The 26,414-nt window shown below is 43.4% G+C and overlaps 4 protein-coding genes across 4 annotated transcripts in view; 3 read left to right on the plus strand and 1 right to left on the minus strand.

The window, feature by feature from the left end:
- The window catches only part of akap9 (A kinase (PRKA) anchor protein 9), a 39,993-nt gene extending 29,030 nt beyond the window's left edge, over positions 1–10,963 (minus strand). Inside the window, exons 1-8 of the mRNA XM_068747532.1 lie at positions 10,762–10,963; positions 6,452–6,715; positions 5,041–5,085; positions 4,815–4,877; positions 3,703–3,852; positions 3,415–3,570; positions 3,139–3,336; positions 239–3,043 (exon numbers count right to left, since the gene is read on the minus strand). Coding sequence (XP_068603633.1) covers positions 239–3,043; positions 3,139–3,336; positions 3,415–3,570; positions 3,703–3,852; positions 4,815–4,877; positions 5,041–5,085; positions 6,452–6,715; positions 10,762–10,809 — 3,729 coding nt within the window. The 5' untranslated portion in view covers positions 10,810–10,963. The remainder of the gene's footprint in view (positions 1–238; positions 3,044–3,138; positions 3,337–3,414; positions 3,571–3,702; positions 3,853–4,814; positions 4,878–5,040; positions 5,086–6,451; positions 6,716–10,761) is intronic.
- Positions 10,964–14,064: 3,101 nt separating this feature from the next.
- Positions 14,065–18,374, plus strand: LOC137903381 (tRNA-dihydrouridine(47) synthase [NAD(P)(+)]-like). The gene is made up of 15 exons (XM_068747533.1): positions 14,065–14,147; positions 14,387–14,525; positions 14,592–14,817; positions 14,903–14,964; positions 15,060–15,155; positions 15,327–15,368; positions 15,511–15,663; positions 15,811–15,927; positions 16,267–16,332; positions 16,456–16,566; positions 16,672–16,768; positions 16,913–16,988; positions 17,178–17,366; positions 18,070–18,198; positions 18,314–18,374. The coding sequence occupies exons 1-15, from the start codon at positions 14,065–14,067 to the stop codon at positions 18,372–18,374; spliced, it is 1,647 nt and encodes a 548-aa protein (XP_068603634.1).
- Positions 18,375–19,748: 1,374 nt separating this feature from the next.
- LOC137903275 (transcription termination factor 1, mitochondrial) lies at positions 19,749–21,061 on the plus strand. The gene has a single exon (XM_068747419.1). It carries the CDS (start codon positions 19,762–19,764, stop codon positions 20,911–20,913), a length of 1,152 nt encoding a protein of 383 aa, XP_068603520.1. The 5' UTR covers positions 19,749–19,761; the 3' UTR covers positions 20,914–21,061.
- A 759-nt stretch (positions 21,062–21,820) lies between these two features.
- Positions 21,821–26,269, plus strand: dus3l (dihydrouridine synthase 3-like (S. cerevisiae)). The gene is made up of 16 exons (XM_068747118.1): positions 21,821–21,903; positions 22,461–22,573; positions 22,682–22,713; positions 22,819–23,175; positions 23,273–23,329; positions 23,424–23,519; positions 23,691–23,732; positions 23,893–24,045; positions 24,200–24,316; positions 24,565–24,630; positions 24,771–24,881; positions 25,035–25,131; positions 25,320–25,395; positions 25,556–25,744; positions 25,823–25,951; positions 26,043–26,269. The coding sequence occupies exons 1-16, from the start codon at positions 21,821–21,823 to the stop codon at positions 26,113–26,115; spliced, it is 1,791 nt and encodes a 596-aa protein (XP_068603219.1). The 3' UTR covers positions 26,116–26,269.
- Positions 26,270–26,414: the final 145 nt, after the last annotated feature.

Raw genomic sequence — 26,414 nt, forward strand, 5'->3', positions numbered from 1 at the left:
TAAAAGGCAATAACATTGATCCCCCCCAGAACAGGCAGAAATCAAAAACAGAATTAATCACGAACGTGAAATGTTTGAATGATGCGGCTTTGACGAGCAACACTTTGGACGTGCTGTTCCCAATCAAACCTTTTATTTAATCAGACTTCAACAGAGAGCAGAAAACAGGCAGCAGGGTTTTTTTTTTTATCTTTTTTTTCTCTGTAGAGCGGTGCAGCAGCTGCACGCGAGTCCTTACCCATTTGTTGCTGTAGTCTGTGCCTTCGTCTTCCTGGCACCCGTCAGAGGAGTCCTCCTTGCTGGCCCTCTCTTGTGAACATGACATAACCTGGCTCTGCATCTCAGGCTGTCTCCCCGACTCTGCAGCACTTGTAGCTCTCTCTTCCTCCGCCGCTGCCTCCTCCCTCCGCTGTTCGTCTCTGCAGTCGGAGAGAGCAATGCTCGGTTTACGCTCCTGCTTCGACCTCTGCCGTCGTTTGCGCCTACTTGACCCTGAGGCGGTGGACTTGTACAGGGGGGATTGTCCTTCGACGGACTCTTCCCTCGAGGACTGGGCTGCTCCTGCTGGGGATGGATTCTGTGAAAGTCTCCGCAGCTCTAGGGTCCGTCGAATACTGTCTCTCTCTGATTCAGCCGCCTGCAAGAGGGACTGGAGAGTGCTCGTCTGCTCTTGCAAAGCACGAATCTCGAGGTGATGATCATCAAAAGAACAAACTGGCTCAACAGCTTGCTCTTCTCGTTGAGGTTTCCTCTGGGCATTCTGCTCCTTTGCCCGCTCTCTCTCTTTGTCCAGTTCTTTCCTCCGGTTTTTAGTCTGGGCAACGACTTTTGCGTTTTCTTTCCTAACTTTCAGCAGCTCTTCTTCCAGCTGTCCCACTTTGCTCTCTGTGAGCATCAATTGTTCTGTAGCTTTGGAAAGCCTCCCAGCCAGGCTCGTCTTTTCACTCAAAGTAACATTAAGCTTCTCCATTAGCTCACTAGCATCTTTTTCTATCACAGTTTTTTGCGAGACATCTGTATTTCTTTCCTCCATTTTAGCATCCCCGCTGCTCTCCTCCGGTTCCCAAATCCGTGATTGTAGGCTGGTGATTTTTGACTCAAACTCCAGTGTCCCCGCCATCATCTGTTCTTCTAACCGTGTCTTTGTCTCTACAAGACAAGCGTACTCCTCATTCAGCCCACGGTAATTTACCTCAAAGTTCTTTTCAGCAAAAGAGAAAGTAGCTTTTTGCTTTTCTATTTCATCATTGAGTTCAACTAGCTGTTGGTTTATTTGACAGTTCTCTGCAGTGAGTGTCTCAATTGTCATCATTTTTGATTCCAGATCTTCTTTTAGAACCTTATTGGACTGTATCCATGTTTCTTTCTCCGAGTCCTGCTCTTTCCATTTGTTCTCCCAACATTGTTTTTGCTCTTGAGCTTGTTCTTCTCCTTTTCTCAGTTCCTCAATCTCAACCTGAAGTTCTTGAAGCTGTCGGACAAGCTCGTGAGATTTAGAGCTCTGCAAGGCCAGCTTCAGATCTCCTTTGAGTTGACTAATTTGGTGGAGAAGCTCGTCTCGTTCCGAGGTAAAAGTTGCACCCTCTCTTTGTAATGAATGTAATGTTTCTTCGTAACCCATGCGCAGCTTGTCCAAAGCTTTCTCGTGCTTTACAGCCGCTTCATTAAGGAGGTTTTCACCGTTTAGGAAGCTCTCCCTTTGCAAGTCGTCCCGGAGATTGACAAGCTCTTCCTCATGGCTGAACAGAAGCTGAGTCCTCAGTCGTTCCAACTCGGCTTCCTGTGACTCAGCCATACGGTCAAGCACAGCATCTTTCTCCCGCTCCAGCATCTCCAGCTTGATCTTGTAGTTTGTTATCTCCGACTCGTGTTTTGCTTCCGCCTCTTCCGCTGCTTCCTGAGAGGCAGCAAGCTGCCCCTTCAGATTGTCCATGGTCCCACGGAGGTGCAGCAGTTCGAACTGTTGGTTTTCCTGAGAAACTACCCTGCGGGAGACCTGCTCCAATTTTTCTTTAGCAGAACGGAGATCTTGGAAATGATTGTCAACCTTGGCCTGCAGGTAGATCTTCTCTTCAGAGACCTGATTAAGCTCATGTTTGGCTTTATTATGCATCGCCTGATATTGCTCCAATGTCTCTTGAAGATCTCCAATCTTAGCATTGAGATGATTAACTTCAACAGTTCTAGTAGCAGAGCTTTCAGATAGTAGTTGTGCTTTTAGAAGATCAAGCTGAGAGTGATGTTGCACGGTTATTTGCTCCACTCTCGCTGCATGCTGCAAATTAAGTTCCTGCTTCATCTCCACTATTTGCTGGCCATACATCTCATCCAGCTCTGCCCTGAGAAGTTCAAGCTCCCTCACAGTTTCTTCCTGCATCTTTTGGATGGCATCACTCTCAGACAGGTTTCCCTGGTGATAGCGCTTCTGCAGCTCCTCTATTGTGCCCATGAGCTGCATGACTTCATTGGATGACAGTCGCTCTTTCTGCCTCGAGGTCGCAAGTTCAGCATTAGAGATTTCCAACTGCCTTCGTTCTTTCTCCAATTCCAATTTATAGTTCTCTATTTGACTTTCACAGCTTTCTAATTTAGGCTTGTTGCTTTCCAACTCGTCCATGCATCTTTGAAGCGCCGACTCCTTTGCAGCCATGCCCTGCTGGAGATTGCGCAGAAGTGTTTGGGCGGACTCTAGCTCATTTCCGAGCTGTGCAATTGAGCGGTCCCGCTCTAAACCGACTTGCTCTTGCTCTGCTAGGATCACGTCTTTTTCTAACTGGTGCATCATTTTCTGATCAGTAGCACGCCCCTCGTGGGAAAGCTCCTTTCTGAGCAGGATCAGAGACAGTTCGTGCTCTGAGATTATTGCAGTTTGTTCAGAAATGAACTGATTTTTCTCTTTCAGTGTTTGTGCAAAAGTCTCCTCGGCAATTCTTAACTCGGTCAGCGAGTGCTCACGACTCAAAATAGTCTTTTCTTGTTCAGCAATGAGTAGTTCCTTTTCATTTATCTGTTGCGTTAATGATGCATCTGATCTTCTGCCCAACTACAAGAACAAAAACAACAATCATCAGCAATGCAGGGACAACAGTATTATAATTAAAAAAAATATCTGCAGGATCAAATCAAGCAACTTCCTACCAGCTCCATCTCGCCGATCTTGTGCTGGAGCCGGCTGATGTGCTCCAACTGTTCATCGCTCTTCTCCTGGTGGCATTTGAACGTGGCGTTCATCTCCTCCAGCTGCTGCTGGTGCTGCGAGAGGTGCTGCCTAGCCTGAAGAAGATCAGCCGCTGTGCTGCTGTGGCTGGTGTTTCTCAGCGTCTCGCCTGCCTGGAGCTGTGATTTACCCAAACACAAATCAGTTTCTGGCAGGAAAGAGGAGCTAATATAAACAGTATTTTAGACAGCTCCCACCTGCTGGAACTGAATTTGTAATTTTTGGCTTTGCTCTGTCAATTCGAGGAATTCCTTCATGATCTCGTCTTTCTCTTCTCGAGCCTGCTGAAGGTTAGAAGTGAGCTGGGTGATGATGCCGTCTCGCTGCTTCAGAGCCGCCTCAAAGTCCTGCAACTATAAAAATCAGAATGCATGTTTACCTTTAAACTAGACAAATGTGTTGTTTATAATTCAGACTCTAATTTTTGGGGGCTTGTACTGAAAAATAAAGGCTATATCCAACAATAACTTGATAAAAACAACTACCTGCTGCACTTCCTCTGTGTCGAAGGCAGCCCTGATGTCTTCAAGTTCTTCATTCAACTCATCCACTGGTTGGGTCTCGTCAGCCGGCGCGTCATCCATATCCTGCATTTTGCTCCTCTTTAACACCTTTTGCAAGGGCTCCACTTCCTCCTGAGCAGGAAGGAGGCGCTTGTTTAGCACTGATAGGGTTTGCATCAAAATGAGGTCAAGAATAATTAGCATAATTAGTTACGACCCAAAACAGAGATTAGTTGGTTACAAGAAGCCCCATGACGACACGCATAATCAATATGTTCACGCTGGAAAGATTATATTCAGTTAGTTCCTTTGCTAGATCTGCAGTCAAAAGCCCAAAGCAATCGATGTCTGTAAGTTTCTACCATGCTTAAAAAAAAGAAACCTTACTACCAATCTACTGAATTGAAGGTTTGGGTTTTCAAATAAATCACAAGAAAATGAGATGAGTATCATTACGCCAACATTTGATATTAATTTCTTGGAAGATAAAGCATTATTCAAATATTGCTGTAAATATATCTCCCTCAGATTCTCTCCTTTCATAATGAGAAACTATTTAACCAAATTAAAAAGGCAGAGGTGACAGAAATAATCTTACATTATTACACCTTCTCTTTCAAAAAGGGACTAATGAGTACATTCATGAGGATCACTTAGAGAATAGTTACTGGATCTCCTTCCACACGGGATTTTTTAATTAGCTTAAACCTGTTATGGGAGCGGCAATGTACCAATATTTTTCTGAACATGTCACCGTCCTCATAATGCAGTCGACATGACATTTCTGGTCATCTTGCACATCTCAGCGCCACACTAGCGCACCTGCCTCCCTGGTTTATGTATCACCTGAGTAAATGTGGGAAGAGCAGTTCTTTGTCAGCTATTTATGCAACACCCCTGTCCTCCCCTCTTTCCCACCATTCCACCTCCCTTACCACCTTTCATAGATGTAGGTATAAAGTCAAGGAAATACAGCAGAAAAGAAGATTTGTTAATTAATTATAGGAAATCTTGCAGAGGACTGGAATAGAAGCAGTAGCAGCCAGTGGGTTTGCTAGCAGATCCAGAAGAGCCGCTTGATTCGATTACTATACCCAGATAAAATCCTTTGAAGGCATCATTAGGCTCTCTGTCATCTCATCGTGGCACCCATTCACCTGTTGAATCACAATGCTGTCAGTCAAACATTAAGATATAGGACTTGTGTCGGAAAGACCAGCGTAGGTTTCAGAGGGTGCCATCGGGCAGATCGTTCTGGAAGGCTAAAATATGGTGTTAATGTCGTCACATTTATACCTATATTGAGAAAGGTGAACCCACCTCTGAGGAACAATCATCAGCTGTAGTGGATACTTCACTGTCAGGCTGCAAAAAAACAGATTTGAAGCACAACATGAGACCAATTGAACAAACGCACAGCTGCGTCACACAAATGAATAATAAACAAGTCTCCATGAAGGCAGACGGATGCGTAACGTGCTAAACGAGTGGAGCCGCAGGGTCTTTTCGTGCGAGAAGAAAAGGCTGCCAACATTACAAAGAAATAAAACACTCCCCCCATGAGCCTAACCTACTTCTGCTTCACAGCTCCTGTCTCACCCCCACAGAGTAATGGAGGTCATTACTGAAGTCTATTATCAAGTCAACTCCTGCATCACAAAGTGAAACTGATTGGAGCCCATAGTGGGAGAGAAATCAGGCTTTGCTTTGACTGAACGTGAACAAAACGTCAGCGTCTTGCCGAAAGTAAAACACATTCCACCGTGTCTCACAAAATATTCGATATTTTATTGAAATCTCACTGAGGAGGACGCTTGAAAGTTTTCTTGCAACTGCTGCGGCATCAAAACGTCAACAGGCTTGTGATTTTGTTTGTTTGTTTGCCCTTTCAGATGTCTTTGAGAGACAGGAAACTGTGATGCTGCTGCGTTTCCACAGCAACCCCAACCTATTCAAAGCCCTTGACACGCTGGTCTAGGAAGAGGAAAACAGTGACATGAATAATAAAAGAAAAACACCGCTTTTGTTGATTTATCTGAAGAGATAATTAACAGCAATGGTGCTGAATGTGTCGTAACACAAGTTGAATTAGTAGGAAACAGCACAGTCGACAGACCGTAGGCCAGTCCCAAGGTAAAAAAAAAACAGAACATTCTTATGTTCAATGAAACTTCTGTGAAAGACCAGTGCAAGGCCACGGAAGCAGGTAACACAGACCGAAGCATCTCAACCTCTTTCCTTAAAGGCAATGGTCTGTTTCCATGGTTACACGATTTTCATGGCCGTATCGGTGCATGCAGTGAGTTCTGCACTTTGACAAAGACAGAGGACGGAATGATGATAGTAGAAACGAAGGAGAGCTCTCAAAGCGCCAGTTTTTAAGATTCACTGTCTTTGCTGGAGATTAATGTCTGGATATTTATCAGAACCATGACTGAGACCGGTGATGCATCAACATTTCCACTACAAGCACCTGTCGGAACATTTTAAATATCAAAGGATACGTGCTCCTACCATGGGGAATGAGTTCATAGTTAAGAAAAGCTAGAATAGTTTGCACAATACGCGCTGACGAAGGGAAAGACACAAAGATGACTGTAAAGCTGGATAGCAATGTTTACAGATATATGGAAAAATGAAAAGCATTTCATGGGGCCCTACACTGAGCTTACTGGCCATTATAAACATCTAGTAACATAGAACATGAAGAGTTACACTGTAAAAGGTCTACCTCTATGCTGTAGGTCTGGTCATGCTTGACAGTCTCTCCGCTCCGCAGTGTCTTGGTGAAGCTGAACTCTTTGAAGGATTCGTCTTTATGTCCTTCTAGTGATCCATCTCGTCCTTCCTCTCTTCCCACAGACTGATCCGGCTCGACCTCCTCCCTTCCCACCGAATCCCCCTCCGAGTCCTCCGCCACCGCCGTCTTCTTCTTCTTCCTCCTCTGTTTCTTCTGAGAGTCGGCGTAAGCTTTTCTTTGGCGGTACTCAGCCAGCTGCGTAGGGAAGAGAAATAAAAAAAAGGTATTACAAAAGGATTTAGAAACACCACCAGCTTGACAAAACTACTTAAACATATTATTCTGTCTACATTTCCCCTCCCAGCTCCCATGCAGATCTTCGTTTCTCTGACAGAGTCATTGGCTTTAGCCTAATTAACAATAATTAGCTGCCGAGCAGAGTTTCTGTTTCCAACAACAACAAAAATAAAAAAAAGTCAACCTACTCTGGGTCGACATAGTTTTGTGATGCACAAGCGAAACATTGTGTGTCCCACAAAAGTGTTTTCCTGCTCCGAGCATGTCCTCCCTCCCCGTGTCCACATGAGCCGGCACTTGCTTCTTGGCATCGAAGCGCTAATCCTGACTAAAGGGATTAGATTTTTAAACTACGCCAGCTATCTGTTCAAACAACCTTCATCGTTTTCTTAGGAAGTCTTTGCTTTATTCAATTAAATCTCCACAAACATTTTTTGTGGATACAAGAAAAAAGATTGCATCTTTGGGACAAGCCGAAAACATGATCCATCTTTCGACATCTGTCACCAAAACGGAGGCAACAAACGAACGAATTAGCCAAAAGGCTTTATAATAAAATCATAAAGCACATGATACACAATTAGATCAGTACAATGTTTGTTCTTGGGTGGTAAATTTAAAATATCATCCTCACAGAGATGATACTAAATGCTCCAGGGCTGTTTAGTATTTGGGGGTGCACTGCTGACAGCAGGGCTGCCCGTCTCACAGCACAGATGTTGCACGGATTCCGTCATACATAGACAGACCGATTCCAAGGATACCGCGCCAATACCTGCTCACCTGACCTGGGAATGCCCATGTAGCCCAAGTCAGAGATGATAACGCTGAATACACATTTATATAGGTTTGAAACTGTTGTTTGGAGATGACAGGACTAAGATCAGGACTAAGAGAAATCAAATCCTGATATTTGAGAGGCTCCAACCAGGATGTGGAAGCAGCAACATCAGAATAAAAGAAACCACAATTTTGCAGCTGAAGTTTTGTGACGTTCTACAGACAGAGGCTGTCATGGCAGCCCAAAGGGCCTCTGGTCTGTACACACGCCTCCACACACACTCCAACCCTCATCAAAATAGGTTGTGGGTTTTTTTAAAACACTAAAACACACTCACCGATATGGAACTCTAACAGGATAGTGAACAGAGGTGCTTTCGGAACACAACAACAAGGCTGTTCTGTACATAACCAACCAGCACCAGTGCTGAATATGCAGCGGGTCGGCCAGCAGAGATCTGGAAAGGTCTGGAAAGGTCAAGGAAACTCTGGTGTTTCTTTGAACTGCTTATCATCAAGCGGCTGCTCTATTTGGCCGGGCGGAGCAGAGCCTCAGCCGAGCAGCTCGAGTAGCCGTATCACCATCTGTGAAAGCCGAAACTACGTAGGTGTATCACCATCTGCTGTCTGAAATCAGTTACACAGGCATATTTATTTATTCACGCAGGCCAAATAAAAGCATCAACAGCTCTGCATTACAGTCACAACCTGGTGTTACTGTAAAAGATGGAACCACAAAAAAAAACTCATCTTCAACAAGGATATGTAATTTATAATTTGATGAACAGTTTGTAAGACACACAAAACTTTGTCATGTGTCAATAACACTGACATTGTGTTAGTCATACACACTCACACACCTCCACACTAGCAGTCAACGGGGTATATATATGATGAGTGCAGCGGATGAAACACTGAGCGAACTCGCTGCCAACACAAGCACGGCTTCAACTAAAATTCAGACAATAAAATGAAAGTGGCCCGTAAGGATGGCGACTCGTGCCTCTTCACGCCGCTCAGACAGCGTTGAGAGGCGAGTGGAGAGTCACTCAGCAGGAAATACTGATTGTCTGCTTGGTCAGATACAGCCAACGATAACTGAAATCTGGTTCAGCTTCATCTGCAGACTTTCAATCCACTCTCCTAAACTACATCATGACTTTGTCTGCATTTGCTTTGGACACATCCTCGATTCCTCACCATGATGAGAGTCAAGCGTGCTTAAGCTCTCAACTGTATGAGCGGTGTGCCTCGAAAGTGAGGCATGATTTACATCAAACAAATTAAGCTTAAAAAAAAGATGCAGGAAGATTTCTGATGTGAATAATCACAAGAGTTACAACACAAGCTTAAATTACACTTTATAATTATTAATAAATTACTGGATACAGATTTCCCCATTTCATGAATCCAAACAGCCATAAGCACGATATGATATCTAAACATAATCCAAGATATCTTTCTAAAACAGTTAAGACTTGGCGAGTCGCAGTATCTGCCAGATACTTGAGGAAAGACTTTCTATAAATATCAAAAAGAGGTGGAAGGAGCTACCTTCAGTCAGGACACAAGCTTCTGGACACGTCCAGAAAGTTGGGTTCAGTCTTCAGGTTGCTAATTAAACCTGGACAGCTGTTAACTTTCACAATCAATTCATCCCCTGGTAATCCCTTTACGTGCAACAGAGATTAGAAGAGCTTCAAACATACGTTTTATATATTCAAACACGTAATGGTGACAAAGACAGTTCATTAGAATGAGGTTTATTTAGCATTCATGTATTACCAAGCCAATCAACGCACTGTGTGGCAGTGAAGCCTCTTATTAGTCTGTGCATTGCCATTCATGATGAGTCACCTAAAGGGATTAACCACGCAGGCCAAACTAAGTCGATAAACCCGGCATTGACCTTTCGGACGTCTGAACCTGGAAAGCTACTTGCAAACTGCGGACGCATTGTTCAAAGCGGCTGCGTTTCTTAACAATCGAGTCATTAATCAAACTCGTCATCGTGGCAGAAAGCAAATTTACTGACTTACTTTCAAAAAACACAGAAATAAACAAGCTCCACAACCTCGGTCCAAAGATGTGTTGATCCCTCGGGCTAAATTATAAACACTGCAGTGTCCTCGCTGCCAGTGGGTAAGGCTAATTCTGGGAATGCCGGAGCAGCTAATGGGTTTCATTAGAGATGACTGTTTTTCACATCACACAGAGAGGGGCTGATTTGGAAAATAGAAGTTTAAAAAAAACACATAAAGGAAAAACTGATAGATACAAGGTGACTTTACAGACGCCTTCCTCGTGGCGTTTGTAAAGGCGTGCCTTATCTAAAGTCTGTTAGCTCCTCTGACCTAAAGAAAAATCAACAACATTTTTACACCAATCAATTTCTTCATCCATTATGGGACTGGAGATCTGAGCTAACACTAGTGACTCCATGCCGATGATGCTCAACCAGCTCAGCAATCAGGCAATCAAAAATCAATTGTTATATTGATTTCAGTTTTATTTGCTGGCCATTTCTCTCTCTATCTATTGCATGTGATGCTTTATCTAAAAAAGAAACAAGCAGACGCAAGAAAAACATTTCACATTAAATGTGTGTACGTTTCTAAACTACTGGTGTCTCAAACCAATGGTGGGAAAGGGAAATACACGTAAAATAAAAATAAAAACCAAACAAAGCATGCAGTGGCTTTGCAGCCACAGAGCATCACATTGTCCAGTGGGAAGGAGTCGCCCTGACCTAAACGATGCTACTGCTCGCTAAGCAGCCGTGTGGAACAGTTTGCTGCAGCTAATGGAGATGCGTCTTGTATATCCTGTTACACCAGCCTGTCAGCCTCTACTCAGTTTAGATAAAGCTTTAGATAAAAGACCTGACAGCCTGAAAGCCTAAGAAGAATAAATAGCAGACTCCTAGAGCTCGGTTTCAGAACGCCAATTCAAACAGCGGAGAACTGTTAGACCCAGAGCGTGACAAAGGGGTTCGTGGGTCAGCAGCGGCTGCTATGCTAGCACCTGTGCAAGCCGACCCACCGGCTGTCACTGCACGGCGCGGGTTTGCTGGGACTGACAGCTGGGGGGGGGGGGGGGGGGGCTAAAACAGCTGACAGACCCAGTCGTGAGAAAATGAGTTGTCAACGACATTCATTTATTACTTTACAGTAATTTTAGCATTGTCAAAGAGTGTTGCTAACACCGAAAACTGTGAATCCTACCTTCGCTTTGCCGGCCTCCAGCTTCTTTTGCCGCTCCTCGTCTTCCATCGCCGCGGTCCCTGTGGCTAAAACAACAGGGAGGCTGCTTCATGCGAAACGTCAACGGTTAAAATCTGAAGGGTAACGGAAAGCGCCTCCCGTGTGGCTTCCAGCTTGCTGCCACACACTTCCCTAGCTTAAGTGCTTTCTCCTTGTGGATAGTCCGCCGCCATGTTTTCCACGTAAACATGAGACCCAACTATGTTGACGTCCTCGTTAGAGCCACGCCCCTCGCATTCCGCTCGTGCTGCCTTCAGGCGCTGTCTGAAATATCGCGATTATTCATTTTAGCTCCATAAAAGCAGGAATAACAAGGAATATAAATCCTCTTTAACAAGTTTAAGACCTGCATTTTCGAAAGCAAAATAAATGTCTAAAATCACACTGAAATCTTTTTACAAAATAGCCACGCAGAGTGGGATATTTCTAAGCATAAAAATATGCATCAATAATAAAATGGCATAGTTCAATGAATGAACTTTCACATTTATGGTCTTTTGACTAGTCAAATGTTGATAATCTGAAACATAATCTTTTGTATTTTGCATGAAAATGAGGTTGTAATACAGACATGGTAAAACTCATGCACGACTCACTGCCAGCATTCTCTGTAGTTTTCATAATCCTATGAACTACATTATATGTCATCTCCACCCTACTTAAGACATCTGCTCAGTTTCTATGGCAACAGGAAGACATGATCACTAACGCGTATCCCAAGTGAGATGTCTTTTTTTAAGACCCAATATTTATTTTTTTATTTATGAAGTTTTTCAGATCCATGCTGCACATTTGTCAGCATGGTTGTGCTTCTGAGGCGTATTCGAAATGAAAACACTTGGAGCTTCCTTCAGTGAATGGGACAGCAGGCAACACTGGAGATTGGCATTTGGTTCTCAGACATTTGGAGGCGATTAAAGACGGGATTGGACCGCTTTAAAATATATTTTCGACATAAATCATGAGTCCAAAAAAGAATCAGCTTCTGTAATGGGTTTTTAAGCTCACTTTTAAATCTACTGCTGTTGGCTAATTGTTGGGGGACCATCCCCAGATTTTCTGATAATGTCATCATCCTCATTATTATTTTGTACTATTTAGTAGAATTGTTCTACTTGTTATGACTGTTGTTTTATTGATTTTGTTGTTTTATGTTATTAATGTAAAAGGGACTAAAGATGGAAATTAGCCATTGGCTATAATCTTACATATTTACGTGTAAACGTACATCAATACGTATTGTCCCTGTTTTAAATAAACTCAAACTCAAACTCAAACCTCAAGGTATACAAACAAGCAAATTATTATTCTAAATTTAAGCTTTGGTGGCAGTAACAACTTAGCAAAGGTTAATATAAAGGTATATTTAAAGATTAATTTAACAGTATCTTTGAATAAAAGTACTTGTAGCTACTGCTGTTATCTTGTCTTCCAACATAAGTTGTATGAGTTCTGATCATATATCTCATCACGTTTCAGCCTACTTAATAACAGCTTAGACATACCGGCTGCTGCAGGAGACGATGCTCTTTGCCTTCGGCTGACGGGAGCTGAACAGCTTATTGTTTGGCAGATTTTGAATTCTACCCATCTTCTTTTGGACATTCTCAACAAGTGGATCCCACCTGTGAACACCCGCTGTTTGTGCACCAGCGTCTACAGGAAGCACTAAGCCTTTGAAAGTTTCTCGGTTTTAAATTATTGATGGGATGATGGAGTATTGTGTCAGCAGTTCCCCAGGCAACTTCGCCAACTCAGCCACCACAAATGGATCGGGACAGAACTAAATTACAGTACTGTACTTCAAACATAAAAAAAAAGACTTTGTACTTTTCAGTGTTGCTCCTTCTTTATAGTCAGACAGCCAGGACCTTATTAATTCACCAGAGGGAACATTTCAGTGCTACTTCAGATAAAAGAATGTATAAAACAATCTAAATAACAAATAAAGACCATATGAAACAAACAAGATGGAAAAATTCAGTGTGTGTACAGTAATAAATATCTATTTAGTACATAGTATAGTCTTTCACCCAAGAAAACATTTCTGTAATTAAGTTACAAGTACACAGGAAGCTAACTGATGCTATTAAATACCTGCAAATACAATGTTCAATAAAGACAAACCAACTACTGTACATCGAACTGTGTCATAATTTACCTCGTGTTTATCTAAGGGTATGATATGACCCTGGAAGTAAGGAGCTGCTCAGCACAAAAGGTCACAAAGGTGTGTGGCGGAAAATAGATGTGCAATCACATCTTACTATTAAATATTAAATACTTATTTAAGTTAATCGCCTCATAATTTCCTATAATCATATATGTTCTCATGATGAAGTCTTTACCTTCTATTGATTTGCAGTGCACAAAGTTCAAAGTGGAATCGACAATATAATGTAAACATTGGGTTGCACAAATCCCTCTACAGAGATTTATGATTGGTTAATGGACAACGCAGCTTAGGTGTAGCACACGCAGGATTGGTTTCTACTTTATTTATCGACTTTTTTTTTCATTAATGATTAACAAGATAGTGATAAAACCTACGTAATGCTGTAAAATCCAGTCTTTACCGCAGGTCTTTTGCCTGAGTAAAAAGATCCTCAGAGTCCTTTTTCTGAATACTTTTGTATATTCCACCACTGAACATTTGATGCAGTGGGCCTCAAGCAGACTTTGAAGCACAACGATCCATTCAGGCTTATAGTGAGGAGCAGTGAAGGCCCATCTCCCGACGGGCGGCGGCCACAAACCAAAGGTAAGTTATTTATATTTGCTATTCAAAGTGTGAGGCGGAACTTCACTGAGACTTTGGCACGTTTATTCAAACATAGCTGCCCTGAAAAGGATAGATTCCAAACGTGGACATATAAGTGAATTTGTAGTGTCAGATTGTGTGAATTTCAAGTGAACAAATAAATATCATGAATAAAGAATTATTTAAAATTACAAAATGTAACACACACGTGCCACAGACACCTATAGACTTCACACACCCGTAAAAACACATTCACAGCAGACACACTCACATATTTATCCTATATGCATACCTGTCATATGTGTCTCTGCCTTTTCTCTTACACACACGTATCCCAAATTTTGAAGAGGAGAGACAAAAGAAAGCATAAACAAGACAATCAAGGTGAAGCTGGGAAGCTCAGGACCGGCCGGTTAAGTCATGTTAGCGAGACGCAAAAGACTTGACTGCTGAATCGACGCGTTTCAGAAAACAGGATCGGAAAAAACGCCCGTGAATGTGTGATGGATCAACCGGAGGAGGAGGAGGAGCATGTTGAAAGGGGGACCGATGTAGCCGTAAAGGGTGAAGCTGCCATCAAGTCCGAGTAAGTAACCACAGAACACGTGAAACAGGTGGACAGCACCTCGCCGGTCTGTAGGTCAAAATTCCAGCAGCTCTTAAGAATATATGTTGCTGCTTTATGCCTTTTGGATGTAGGCCATTGTACTAATCGGGATGGAAAGAGTCCGATTCCATTTTCCCCGGCAGAGAAGCATGGACTCCTGCAGCTTGGGAGGAAGGAGACAGCCCAGGTGTAACAGGATGATTGCCATTCTCTTTCAGGTTCCTCACAACCAAGGAAGGATTTCATGGGTTTGTAGACTCAAAGCAAAGAGACGAGGGCTTAAAGGCTGGTAAAAGTGACAATATTGAGGATCCTACAAGCTATGAAGGAGAACCGCTGTGTCGCTCAGTCCTTCAGGTGTGAAAATGCAACCAAACATACGGCAAATCCGTGAACGTGCTTTTTACTGCACACTTATGCACTTATGGTCTCTCCTGCCGCTTCGCCAAGGCACACACTGCAGCCGACTACAAAAGCCTGGAGAACGGCGAGCTAATGAAGGCCTACGAGGGCAGGAGCGTGGTGAAGAACAGCCTGAGCAAAGACCTCCAGTTCCGTCTGCGGAAGCATTCAGTGTCCTTCAACGTGTCAGAAGAATATCTCAAAACACTTTCAGCCCAAGCAGACAAGAGAGAAACGCAGGGGGGCGGTAAGATGCCAGAGAGGAGGCCCGGGGATCTTACACTTTATGTTCAGTTTTAAATTTCCTGATTCTCTTATTTGTACTTTTGTAGGTGACGCTTGTGCAGATCCAGCAGGAGGGGAGCAGCAAGCGTCGACTGAAGCACAACTACAGGTACAAACCTTTATCCAGCGCATGTACCTCTTATCTGTGTGTAAAAGTATTTCTGGTGATTTACACAGTATTTATACAGATTTAATTTGTACCAGATACAGGCCAGCTCTAATGAACAGCCTCCAGTGAAGACCATTGGTCCACTGACTGATGGAGACGTCATCAAGCTGCATCCACGTGAAAAGAAACCGGTATGTCTTATCTGTTCCCTGAAATAATGGTTTATTAAAATACTGTGTCGACTATTGTTCAGTTAGTTAAGCACGGCATGCAATGCAGTTTCCTGCTTCATATTTAAAAGCCAAATTTGGGGGATGTTTGCTTGAATGTAATCTTTCTTTGCTTCACTGTCTCTGTTGAAGGTGGACTTTAAAGACAAGCTCTACCTTGCTCCTCTAACAACTGTGAGTGCCGACAGACCGAACCTTTTTGTTTTGTCCCAAGTAAAAACGTTGCCGTTGAGATCCAGCGATTTCCTCAGTTCTATGCTTTTAGGCTCATAAATGAGGCTTTGACCTGACGACTAGATTCCGTGTCTTTCTTCAGTGTGGAAATCTGCCTTTCCGTCGTGTGTGCAAGCGCTTTGGAGCAGACATCACCTGCACTGCGATGGTCATGTGCACCAACCTGCTGCAGGGGCAGCAGTCAGAGTGGGACCTCGTCGAGAGGCATGAAAGTGAAGACATTTTTGGTGTTCAGGTAACATCAACGTATGATACTGAGACTCTTTTGAACACTTAGGAGCTGAAGTTGAATTTCTCGTTTCATGTTTCCATGAATACAGACCTTGGCAACTCGTGTTTTTTGATCATAACCTCAGTTCTCAAGTCCAAATTGTTTCTCCAGGTGGAGGGATGCTTCCCCGACGCCATGACAAGGTGTGCAGAGCTCATCAACAACCACACGGAAGTTGACTTTGTGGACCTCAACTCTGGATGCCCCATCGAATCTGTCTACAAGAAGGTGACTCCTTTTAAATCCAAGGAATCATATTGAGACTCCGCTCAGCTTTTCATTACTGCAGTTAAAATCGTTGCCGCTTGCACATGGGCTGAAATACTTCACAATGTTTAAATCAGTATTTCCAACTTTTCGGTGGCGCAGTGGTTAACCGCTGTTGCCTCACAGCAAGAAGGTCACAGGTGGTTTATCGATGAAGCCTGCGGGTTAGGGTCAGGGGTGAACTTACGTTCCACGATGTGTGAGCTTTAGTCACACAGACAGGCCTTTGTGCTTTACGATGGCGTGTTCAAACAAGAAATACTGACGTCAGCGTGACAGATGTGTACTTTGCCTCATCAGGGTGGAGGTTCTGGCTTGATGATACGCACCCGAAGTCTTGAGCAAATCATCAAGGGAATGAACTACGTAAGCGAGGCTTTTGTGAGCTATGACAATTGTGTTTAAAACATAACAATACCATGCAAAGAAAAGTGTTCTTCCTTTGGTTTGATAAATTCTGAATGAAAACGTGCATCTTTCTGCCTGAAGGTGCTTGATGTCCCTTTAACGGTCAAGATCCGCACTGGTTTTCAGGAGAATAACCGCATAGCGCACAAACTCATTCCTGAGATGAAGAAATGGGGAATCTCAATGGTCACGGTAAGTCTCGTAGGTGAAGAAATATAAAACGATTTGGATAAAGCAGGGCTCCTGATTTATGCTAGAGATGAATACAGTCGAGTCATCTTAGTTGTTGTCTTCCAGCTGCACGGTCGATCCAGAGAGCATCGTCTGTCTACGTTAGCTGACTGGGACTACATCAACACCTGCTCCCGGCTGGCGAGTCCTGTCCCGCTTTTTGGTATGCCGATCAAGAAATACAGAGTTTAGTTTATTGAAGAAGGATAAAAGTGATCTTCTCTCATACGAGTGGTTGTGAAATTCTGGAACAGTGATTTGTAGCTTGTGACGAGCTGACTTTAAGGACATGCGCTTGTCGCCCCAGGTAATGGAGACATTCTGTCCTACGAAGACGCCATGAAAGCGAGGGAGACTGGAGTTTCTGGTATTATGATTGGACGGTTGGTGCCATTTATCTGTATTTTCTACTAACATATCAATCATTTAAGTCTGCTTTTCCTGCCCTTGTGTTTTTTTTTTTTACTATTTTGTACTATTCTATATTATTTTTCATAAAATAGTAAACTTTATGAGTTCTTTATGGTCACACTGTTTGGCTTATTTGTTGTTTCTCTTTTTGTTTGTTTCAGAGGCGCTCTCATCAAGCCCTGGATCTTCACTGAAATAAAGGAGAGCAGGCACTGGGACATCTCATCCAGTGAGCGACTGGACATCCTCAGGGATTTCACCAACTTTGGTCTGGAGCACTGGGGCTCCGACACCCGAGGCGTCGAGAAGACCCGCAGTTTCCTGCTGGAGTGGCTCTCCTTCATGTGCAGGTAGGCGGCAGCACGCACTTTTGCAGACTGTATTTTGCTCTACAGTCCACAAACAGCATTCATGACTGTTTGTAGATACAGAAGCATGTAGAGCAGGGGTGTCAAACTCATTTTCTCCGAGGGCCACATCAGCATTATGGTTGCCCTCAAAGGGCGTCTGTCTGTAATTTGTTCTTCAATATCTCCATTGATTATTGACCGATATTTAGGGAATTTAACACAGTCATGTAGGGGGGGGGGGGGGGTCTCTATCTCACCACTGAATATCATCTGGGTCGGATCCAGAATGGAGTCAGCAACAAATATTTAATTTTAACATTAGAACCCCATTTACAGATTAAAAATCAGTTACAAACACACATCAACTCTGATTCACTTTTACTTTTCAGCATTTTACAAAAACAAATGTCTGCACAAAGCAGACCACATTGGCCCCCGGGCCTTGAGTTTGACACACATGATGTAGAGTAACACAAAGGAACCCCACAGGACAGCTACATGCTCAACCTCCATCTGTTTATGTGGATGAAGGCATGTGAGCCAGCTCTGGACTTCCTGAAGAACACTATGGGGAGACTGTTGAGATCCTGGGTCTGCTGGTGTATCTGCGCCGCCATACTGGTCAACTAGTGGCTGCAATTGTTTTTAACAATAAAATGATTATTATTATACCTCAATTTCCTCCTGAATCTCTGTGCCTCAGTTATATCCCTGTTGGCCTGTTGGAGCGGGTGCCTCAGAAGATCAACGAGCCACTGCCGTTCTACCTGGGAAGAAACTACCTGGAGTCGCTGATGGCCAGTCAGAATGTCGGGGACTGGGTCCGGATTAGGTGAGGAGAAAACTGTCTGAAATGGCAGGAAAAATAATCCAAATCAGGAAACAATGAACTTGTTATTTATATCAGTTGATGCGTTTTTAATTCGCCCATTTTGTTCGTCCTACAGTGAAATGCTACTTGGACCTGTACCGAAGAATTTCAACTTTGAAGCCAAATCCTACAAGTGATTTTCATTTTACTTTGGAAATATGTCTAGCCTTTATGGTTTGTTTGCTTTTCATCTATTGTGTTTTCAACAATAAAAACAATCAGTGATTCTGTTTATTTGACATGTGCTCTAGAATATGCTGCAATTATTATTGACTTCGTTTGTCTATCCTGGTTGAAATAGTAAAGCATAAAAATGGATTCAGCCGCTTTTTATGTGAAATGCAATGTAATACTAAATTATGTTAGTTATGATGCCAGCCTGACGTTTGACATTTATGCACTATATACAGGCAGCACAGAATGTCAAAAGATACTTTGAAATATCATGCAGAATTTGAAGAAAACGTGTTTATTAAAGGTTAACATTTAAGGTTCTGGTAACATTCTAACACACAAAGTAACTGTCAGAGAAGTCCAACTGGTTTTGGTACCCGAATCTGCATTTACTAACACCATATAGTGTTTCTTTGCCCTTTGGGCTGAATATCAGCACGTTTGAATTCTACATACTAACAATGACTTTGTGCATTTTTGCTTGTTTCGAAAATCTTTTAGATGTTTTTATTCTTGCTGTGAGTGACAAAAACATTTTTTGTGCAAATATCATTCAGTTTACATTTTATCTATCTAAACTATTTGGCGCATCTTCACCAGACGTGGATTCTAGCAGCGGTACTCCAATATTTATAGCATATAATTATAGAAAATATGATAGAAAAAAAGATGAACTAAAAACGTGCAGAGCATGCGTGATTATGCCCAAAAAGAGCAAGAAATTGTTGCTATTTTCTGAGAATTTCTGTTTCTGATCACCTAGTATTTTTTAACTCTCAATAAAAGCCCTCTGCCGCCATCTGGCTGTCGAAAGCGGACAGGACAGAAACATTTCTGACGCATATTGATGACGTCTCACGAGAGACCACGCGAGAATGTAACCATTTTACAGACAGGAATTCGGTACCTGTTTGGCGTTTCGTTCCATTCCCAAGACAAGTAAGTGATTATGCCACATCTTAAGAGTGCTTTCTTCTCGCTGGGGAGTATTGAACGAGTATTGAACGAGTATTGAACAAGTATTGGAACTGACGGGCGAAAATAAATCTCGTTAGTGCGAAAGGTGACGTTGTTTTCGGTCGTACTGTGTTTGGTTTGGGGTCAAGCTAATATGCAATTTTAAACTTGAATAAGTTATAGCTAATTTATACTCTGAATTCACTTTGTATTGTAATAATTATAAGTTCGACAATAGCTGGTCAAATCTCAATTTACAAACACAGAATTTGTCTAAACCATTTATGATCAAGTGGCTACATCTCTTTTATCAGATTTCACTGTTGTAATTATATTTTATTTTTCTTCTTCTAGGTGAGCCGACGCTGGAAATTCACCTTTGCCTAATTAAAAATGGCTGTAAGACGTGGACTTACGGTTGTACTTGACCTTCATCACTCATTGGTGTTGAAGCCCAGTTTCGGCATCATTACGTCACGGTTAGCGTCAGCCGTCCGTTTAAGGAGACTTTGCGATTCAAATACTAATAGTAATGCGCTACGGTTAACTGTGAAGCGAGAGAATAAATCTCTGTTGGACAACCTGGACACGCTGGGAGTGGATGTGAAAATGGCACGCCGGCGTCAACCTGGCGTGCTCCGTCGAATCTTCACTAACGAGAAAGGTGTCGCGGAATTTCTTCGAAGCAAAGGCGCCAGAGACGGTGACATCGCGAGCATCATATCTCGCTATCCCCGTGCCATCACCAGATCGATTGAGAACTTGGAAGAGCGCTGGAAGCTTTGGAGAGGCATCTTCAACACTGATTTAGAAATCGTGAGCATTGTGACGCGTTCCCCTGAGTCGTTCTTCCGTACCAGTGACAATGTGGAGTTGAAGAAGAACATCGCTTTTCTGACTTCCCTGGGACTCGGCAGCACTTACCTCTGTCGGCTGCTGACGACGGCCCCGCGGACATTCTCCAACAGCGTCGAGCTGAACATGAGGATGGTGGAGCTTTTGCGGGACATCTGCATTGAACACGGTGGGAAGAATCATTTGGAATTTTCCAAGGGTATCCTATCCAAAAACGTCTACATTCTGATCCGCAGCACCAACAGAGTGAAGAAAAATGTTGTTATGCTGAAATCTTCTCTTGCATTGAGCAGTTCAGAGCTGCTTGCTCTGCTACAAGGACCTGGGGCAAGAATTCTGGACCTTTCAAGTAATTATGTGGAAAATAATTTTCGACTTTTTCAGCAGAAGTTAATTTCACTTGGCTGCCAGAACGCTGACATTAGAAAACTGGTCATGCACCATCCGGTTGTTTTGATCTTTAAGTCGGACAGGTTGAGCTCCAAAGTGGACTTTCTCCTGCAACGGGGAATAACGGTGATGCAGATACTGGACACGCCCGGGGTTTTGCAGTACGGCACGGAGAACATCACGAGGCGAATGGATATGCTGCAGAAGCTGGGCTATGACTTTAAAGAGAGCGGCATTAGTTTGCTGGACTGTAGTAAAAAGCGGTTTGATGAAAGGATAACCAGACTCCCTGCCTCATGAGATCACTGAATGCAAATAAAGCCATACTTTCATGTATTCTTGAAGTCTGATATCTCATTAGTAACATTTAAGGTTCTGTAAGAACTCTAGTGAATGATTCAGCATTCGTCATGTGGTACTTGAAGGGAAATAAAATCCTAACTCCTTGTGTGTTTTGTTCAATGAATAATGCAAACCCCAAAGATATTCAGTTCGTCACAGAATGCAATAAGAGCGGCTTGTTCTTACAAGCCGTCCAGTTGCCCCTCGACGAGGCTTTGAACAGATTGAATGAAATGAAAATTCATCCACAAATAGTTACGAGTTTCTTGTTGAATGGATTTTAAAGCCATTTTTAACAAACAGAGACTGACTATTCTATTAAATAATGACCTAAACCGTTCAACCACAGCTGAACGAAGAAACAAATAGAGGAGGATGCGTGTCCGGAACCGATGTTCGACGGCCGCGTTTCTCCACGAACCTCACGAAGCTGCCGTACAGTCGTGTTATTATCACGCTTTCGGATGATCGTTATCGGATACAGGTGTAAAATCTTCACTATCTGCATCCATTTCTTTTATTTCCGTTTGACAGGACTTCTAGTTATTACCGGGCATCAGTAAATGTCTTTAGCTGTCGCCGCTACCGGACGCCGTGTTCGCTGCTAGCTTGCTCAGATAACTTAAGCGCTCAAGCAGTAGCTTGTAACTTCGGTAACATTAGCAATAGCACGTAAACTATTTGAACCCGTATTAATAACACAAGCCGTTTAAGCTACGTTAAGTACACTAGCGAATATACGCTGCAGAGTTTTTCTTAGCACGCTCGTAGCCTCAGGAGTCGTGTTAGCCAGACGCTAAAGACTTGACTGCCGAATCGACACGTTTCAGAAAACAGGATCGGAAAAAACGCCCGTGAATGTGTGATGGATCAACCGGGGGAGGAGGAGGAGCATGTTGAAAGGGGGACCGGTGTAGCCGTAAAGGGTGAAGCTGCCATCAAGTCCGAGTAAGTAACCACAGAACACGTGAAACAGGTGGACAGCACCTCGAGCATGTTGTTGAAAATAGGAGTCACGTGACGGAAAAGTGGCCACACTATCCGGTCCGTAGAGGTCAAAGGTCCAGCAGCGTCAAATAAAAAGGACTGTTGCTGCGTTGGTCCCTTTCGGGTTGTGGTTCGTCCTAATCAGTAATCTACCGGTTTTCCCAGCAGAGAAGCGTGGACCCGTACGCCACGTTACGGGAAAAAGGTTCATTATTTGATCCCTCCGGGTGTCCGGAAAGCCTTTGAAGCCTTTGATGTGGACACTTGGTGGTGGGGGTCTTCCTATGTGGGGGTTTCACGTGTCTGCATTAATTCCTCCTACAGTTTGGAAACAAGTAACGAGGATATATGCAAAGCAATGTCAACTGGGGTTAGCTCCATCCCTCTGTGATCCGAAAGGAATGCTAGATGATGGATTATTGGGAAAAAGGGAAGGCCCACTGGCCCGTGCAATGGCCATTAGTTTCACTGAGGTGTTACGTCACAGGTGTAAACGGGATCATTTCCGTTCTTTTCAGGTTCCTTACAACTAAAGAAAGATTTCATGGATTTGTAGACTCAGAGTGGCAAAGAGAAAAGGTCAGCGGAAATGGCAAGATTGAGGAGACGTCTGTTGAGGAACCGGAGGACAAAAAGCTGAAACTGGAACTTGATGAGGAAACCAAAGCACGGAAACCAGATGCTAAACAACTGAGGGGGCAGAATAAGTCAAGGCCACACACAAAGCCCACCACATATGATGAAAAACGGCTGTGTCTCTCAGTAATCCAGGTACGGGGATGCAAGCAAACATCGGCAAAAATCAGTGTCAAGTGACTTTGACTTCATATTTACTGTCAGCTTCTTTCTTTGGTCATGATTTCTCTCCATTTGCAGGACAACAGAGCGTGTCCCTTTGGAGACAAATGCCACTTTCACCACAGCGTCGCTGACTATTTGGCCACTAAGCCAGCGGACATCGGGGGACGCTGCTACCTCTACGACACGTTTGGGAAATGCACTTATGGTCTCTCCTGCCGCTTCGCCAAGGCACACACTGCAGCCGACTACAAAAGCCTGGAGAACGGCGAGCTAATGAAGGCCTACGAGGGCAGGAGCGTGGTGAAGAACAGCCTGAGCAAAGACCTCCAGTTCCGTCTGAGGAAGCATTCGGTGTCCTTCAACATGTCAGAAGAATATCTCAAAACACTTTCAGCCCAAGCAGACAAGAGAGAAACGCAGGGGGGCGGTAAGATGCCAGAGAGGCCCGGGGATCTTACACTTTATGTTCATTATTAAATTATATTCTAAATGTTTTCCTGATTCTCTTATTTGTACTTTTGTTGGTGACGCTTGTGCAGATCCAGCAGGAGGGGAGCAGCAAGCGTCGACTGAAGCACAACTACAGGTACAAACCTTTATCCAGCGCATGTACATTTATCTGTGTGTAAAAGTATTTCTGGTGATTTACACAGTATTTATACAGATTTAATTTGTACCAGATACAGGCCAGCTCTAATGAACAGCCTCCAGTGAAGACCATTGGTCCACTGACTGATGGAGACGTCATCAAGCTGCATCCACGTGAAAAGAAACCGGTATGTCTTATCTGTTCCCTGAAATAATGGTTTATTAAAATACTGTGTCGACTATTGTTCAGTTAGTTAAGCACGGCATGCAATGCAGTTTCCTGCTTCATATTTAAAAGCTAAATTTGGGGGATGTTTGCTTGAATGTAATCTTTCTTTGCTTCATTGTCTCTGTTGAAGGTGGACTTTAAAGACAAGCTCTACCTTGCTCCTCTAACAACTGTGAGTGCCGACAGACCGAAGCTGACATTTGTTAGATTATTTTTTGGATTGAAATGCTACCAAACATTTTTTTGCTGTTTAAACAACTTTCAAAGTGCTATAAATTTAGGCTCATAAATGAGGCTTTGACCTGACGACTAGATTTCGTGTCTTTCTCCAGTGCGGAAATCTGCCTTTCCGTCGCGTGTGCAAGCGCTTTGGAGCAGACATCACCTGCGGGGAAATGGCCATGTGCACCAACCTGCTGCAGGGGCAGCAGTCAGAGTGGGCCCTCTTGAAGAGGCATGAAAGTGAAGACGTTTTTGGTGTTCAGGTAACATCATTGTATGATACTGAGACTCTTGTCGGTGAATGTCTATTTTCATGTTGTCACGAATACAGTTTAAGGACTTTGGTAACGTGTCTCTCTACGATGAGCAGTTTTTTAGATGATCATTTCAGTTCTCAAGCCCAAATTGTGTCTCCAGGTGGAGGGATGCTTCCCCGACACCATGACGAGGTGTGCAGAGCTCATCAACAGCAACACGGAAGTTGACTTTGTGGACATCAACTCTGGATGCCCCATCGACCTCGTCTACAAGAAGGTGACTTTTTGTGTTGCGCCTGGAAAGATGTGGGTGGTTACACTCCTGATCAGTTCAGTTGACGTTCACCGAAGGTTATCCATATCCAGGCGATAAAAGATCCCGACAGGGAAGGGGTTAATTCAAGCACTGACCCTCATGACCCGACATTAAAGTCAGAATCTAGGAATAAAAAGCATCAAAAATATTCCTTTCAAGTCTTTGACAGTCTGTCTGACAGATGGTGCTTCTTTGCTCTCCCTCATCAGGGTGGGGGCTGTGGCTTGATGACGCGCCCTCGAAAGTTTGAGCAAATAATCAAGGGAATGAACTACGTAAGTGTGGCTCTTCTTGACTCGTGGAAAGCGTTATGTTGTTTCTCTTTCCGAGGATTAAATCGTACAATGTTGGAACGGTCTTATCCTTTGGCTTCCGTGCACTTCTGATTTGAAAACGTGGGTTTTTCTGCCTGAAGGTTCTTGATGTCCCTTTAACAGTCAAGATTCGCACTGGCGTTCAGGAGAAGAGCAGCATAGCACACAAACTGATTCCTCAGATGAAGAAATGGGGCGTCTCAATGGTCACTGTAAGTCTTGAGGTCAAAGAAATATAAATGAACATGGAAAAAGTATTTTTTTTTTAAATAGATTTTGACAGTCTGGAAAAGCAGCCGTCTTTATTTTATGTTGACGATAAGAAGTAATGTTGCTGGAGTTCCATTCCTGATGTTTTCTTACAGCTGCACGGCCGATCGAGAGAACAGCGCTACACGAAGGTCGCTGACTGGGACTACATCAACACCTGCTCCCAGCTGGCGAGTCCTGTCCCGCTTTTTGGTATGTCAATTGTGAAAGCGGTGGAAGAGATTGCAGCGTTTTAGTTTAAAAATGTTGCCAAAATAATGCATTAGAGGAGGTAGAAATTAACTAAATATGAAAAAAAGTTGTTGTAGAAATCATGCACAGGAACAGTGATTTATAGCTTGTGACGAGCTGACTTTAAGGACATGCGCTTGTCGCCCCAGGTAATGGAGACATTCTGTCCTACGAAGACGCCATGAAAGCGAGGGAGACTGGAGTTTCTGGTATTATGATTGGACGGTTGGTGCCATTTATCTGTATTTTCTACTAACATATCAATCATTTAAGTCTGCTTTTCCTGCCCTTGTGGGTTTTTTTTCCTATTTTGTACTATTCTATATGAGTTCTTTATGGTCACACTATTTGGCTTATTTGTTGTTTCTCTTTTTGTTTGTTTCAGAGGCGCTCTCATCAAGCCCTGGATCTTCACTGAAATAAAGGAGAGCAGGCACTGGGACATCTCATCCAGTGAGCGACTGGACGTCCTCAGGGATTTCACCAACTTTGGTCTGGAGCACTGGGGCTCCGACACCCGAGGCGTCGAGAAGGCCCGCAGTTTCCTGCTGGAGTGGCTCTCCTTCATGTGCAGGTAGGCGGCAGCACGCAAAGAAACGTCGTGCACGCGCAGGGAAAAGAGGACTGCTCCCTCCGAATGGCTGTCTCACAGGTACATCCCAGTCGGCCTGTTGGAGCGGGTGCCTCAGAAGATCAATGAGCGACCGCCATACTACCTGGGAAGAAACTACCTGGAGTCGCTGATGGCCAGTCAGAATGTCGGGGACTGGGTCCGGATTAGGTGAGGAGGAAACTGTCTGAAGCTTTCCAGTAATCAAGTCACACTGCAGTTATTTGTTAAATCATGACGTTCGTTCGCTTTCCTCCGACAGTGAAATGCTCCTCGGACCGGTCCCGAAGAATTTCAACTTTTTGCCCAAACATAAAGCCAATTCCTACAAGTGATTATCTCTCTTACTCTCACTATTAAAAATTAAAAAGGCTGAATGTTTTATTTTGGTTGGTTTCTTTTTATGTTGCTCTTAATTAACTCGAGTTAAATTTAAAAAAAATCGATTGTGTTTCAAACAAGATGGGAAGTTCTGTTTATTTGACCTGTGCTGCAATAAACAATTATCTTGACCTTGTTTGTCTGATTTAAATATTAAAGTCACAAACTCCTTCACCAGCATTTTATGTTAAATGCAGTGCAACACTATACAACGCCTGTTTTTAGTCTACGTGTGCAGTTGGATCTTTAGATG

The sequence above is a fragment of the Brachionichthys hirsutus genome, chromosome 13, assembly GCF_040956055.1.
Source record: "Brachionichthys hirsutus isolate HB-005 chromosome 13, CSIRO-AGI_Bhir_v1, whole genome shotgun sequence".
Taxonomy (NCBI): Eukaryota; Metazoa; Chordata; class Actinopteri; order Lophiiformes; family Brachionichthyidae; genus Brachionichthys; species Brachionichthys hirsutus.

What these genes read in the sequence shown, in the direction of transcription:
- LOC137903275 (XM_068747419.1), top strand. Translation starts at nt 19,762, where the DNA reads ATGGCTGTAAGACGTGGACTTACGGTTGTACTTGACCTTCATCACTCA.
- LOC137903381 (XM_068747533.1), top strand. Translation starts at nt 14,065, where the DNA reads ATGGATCAACCGGAGGAGGAGGAGGAGCATGTTGAAAGGGGGACCGAT. An exon ending in AAGACATTTTTGGTGTTCAG is followed by an intron (nt 15,664 to 15,810) that starts GTAACATCAACG and finishes TTGTTTCTCCAG; the next exon opens with GTGGAGGGATGCTTCCCCGA. An exon ending in TGGCTCTCCTTCATGTGCAG is followed by an intron (nt 17,367 to 18,069) that starts GTAGGCGGCAGC and finishes TCTGTGCCTCAG; the next exon opens with TTATATCCCTGTTGGCCTGT.
- dus3l (XM_068747118.1), top strand. Translation starts at nt 21,821, where the DNA reads ATGGATCAACCGGGGGAGGAGGAGGAGCATGTTGAAAGGGGGACCGGT. An exon ending in TGTGTCTCTCAGTAATCCAG is followed by an intron (nt 22,714 to 22,818) that starts GTACGGGGATGC and finishes CTCCATTTGCAG; the next exon opens with GACAACAGAGCGTGTCCCTT. An exon ending in TCTGGTATTATGATTGGACG is followed by an intron (nt 25,396 to 25,555) that starts GTTGGTGCCATT and finishes TGTTTGTTTCAG; the next exon opens with AGGCGCTCTCATCAAGCCCT.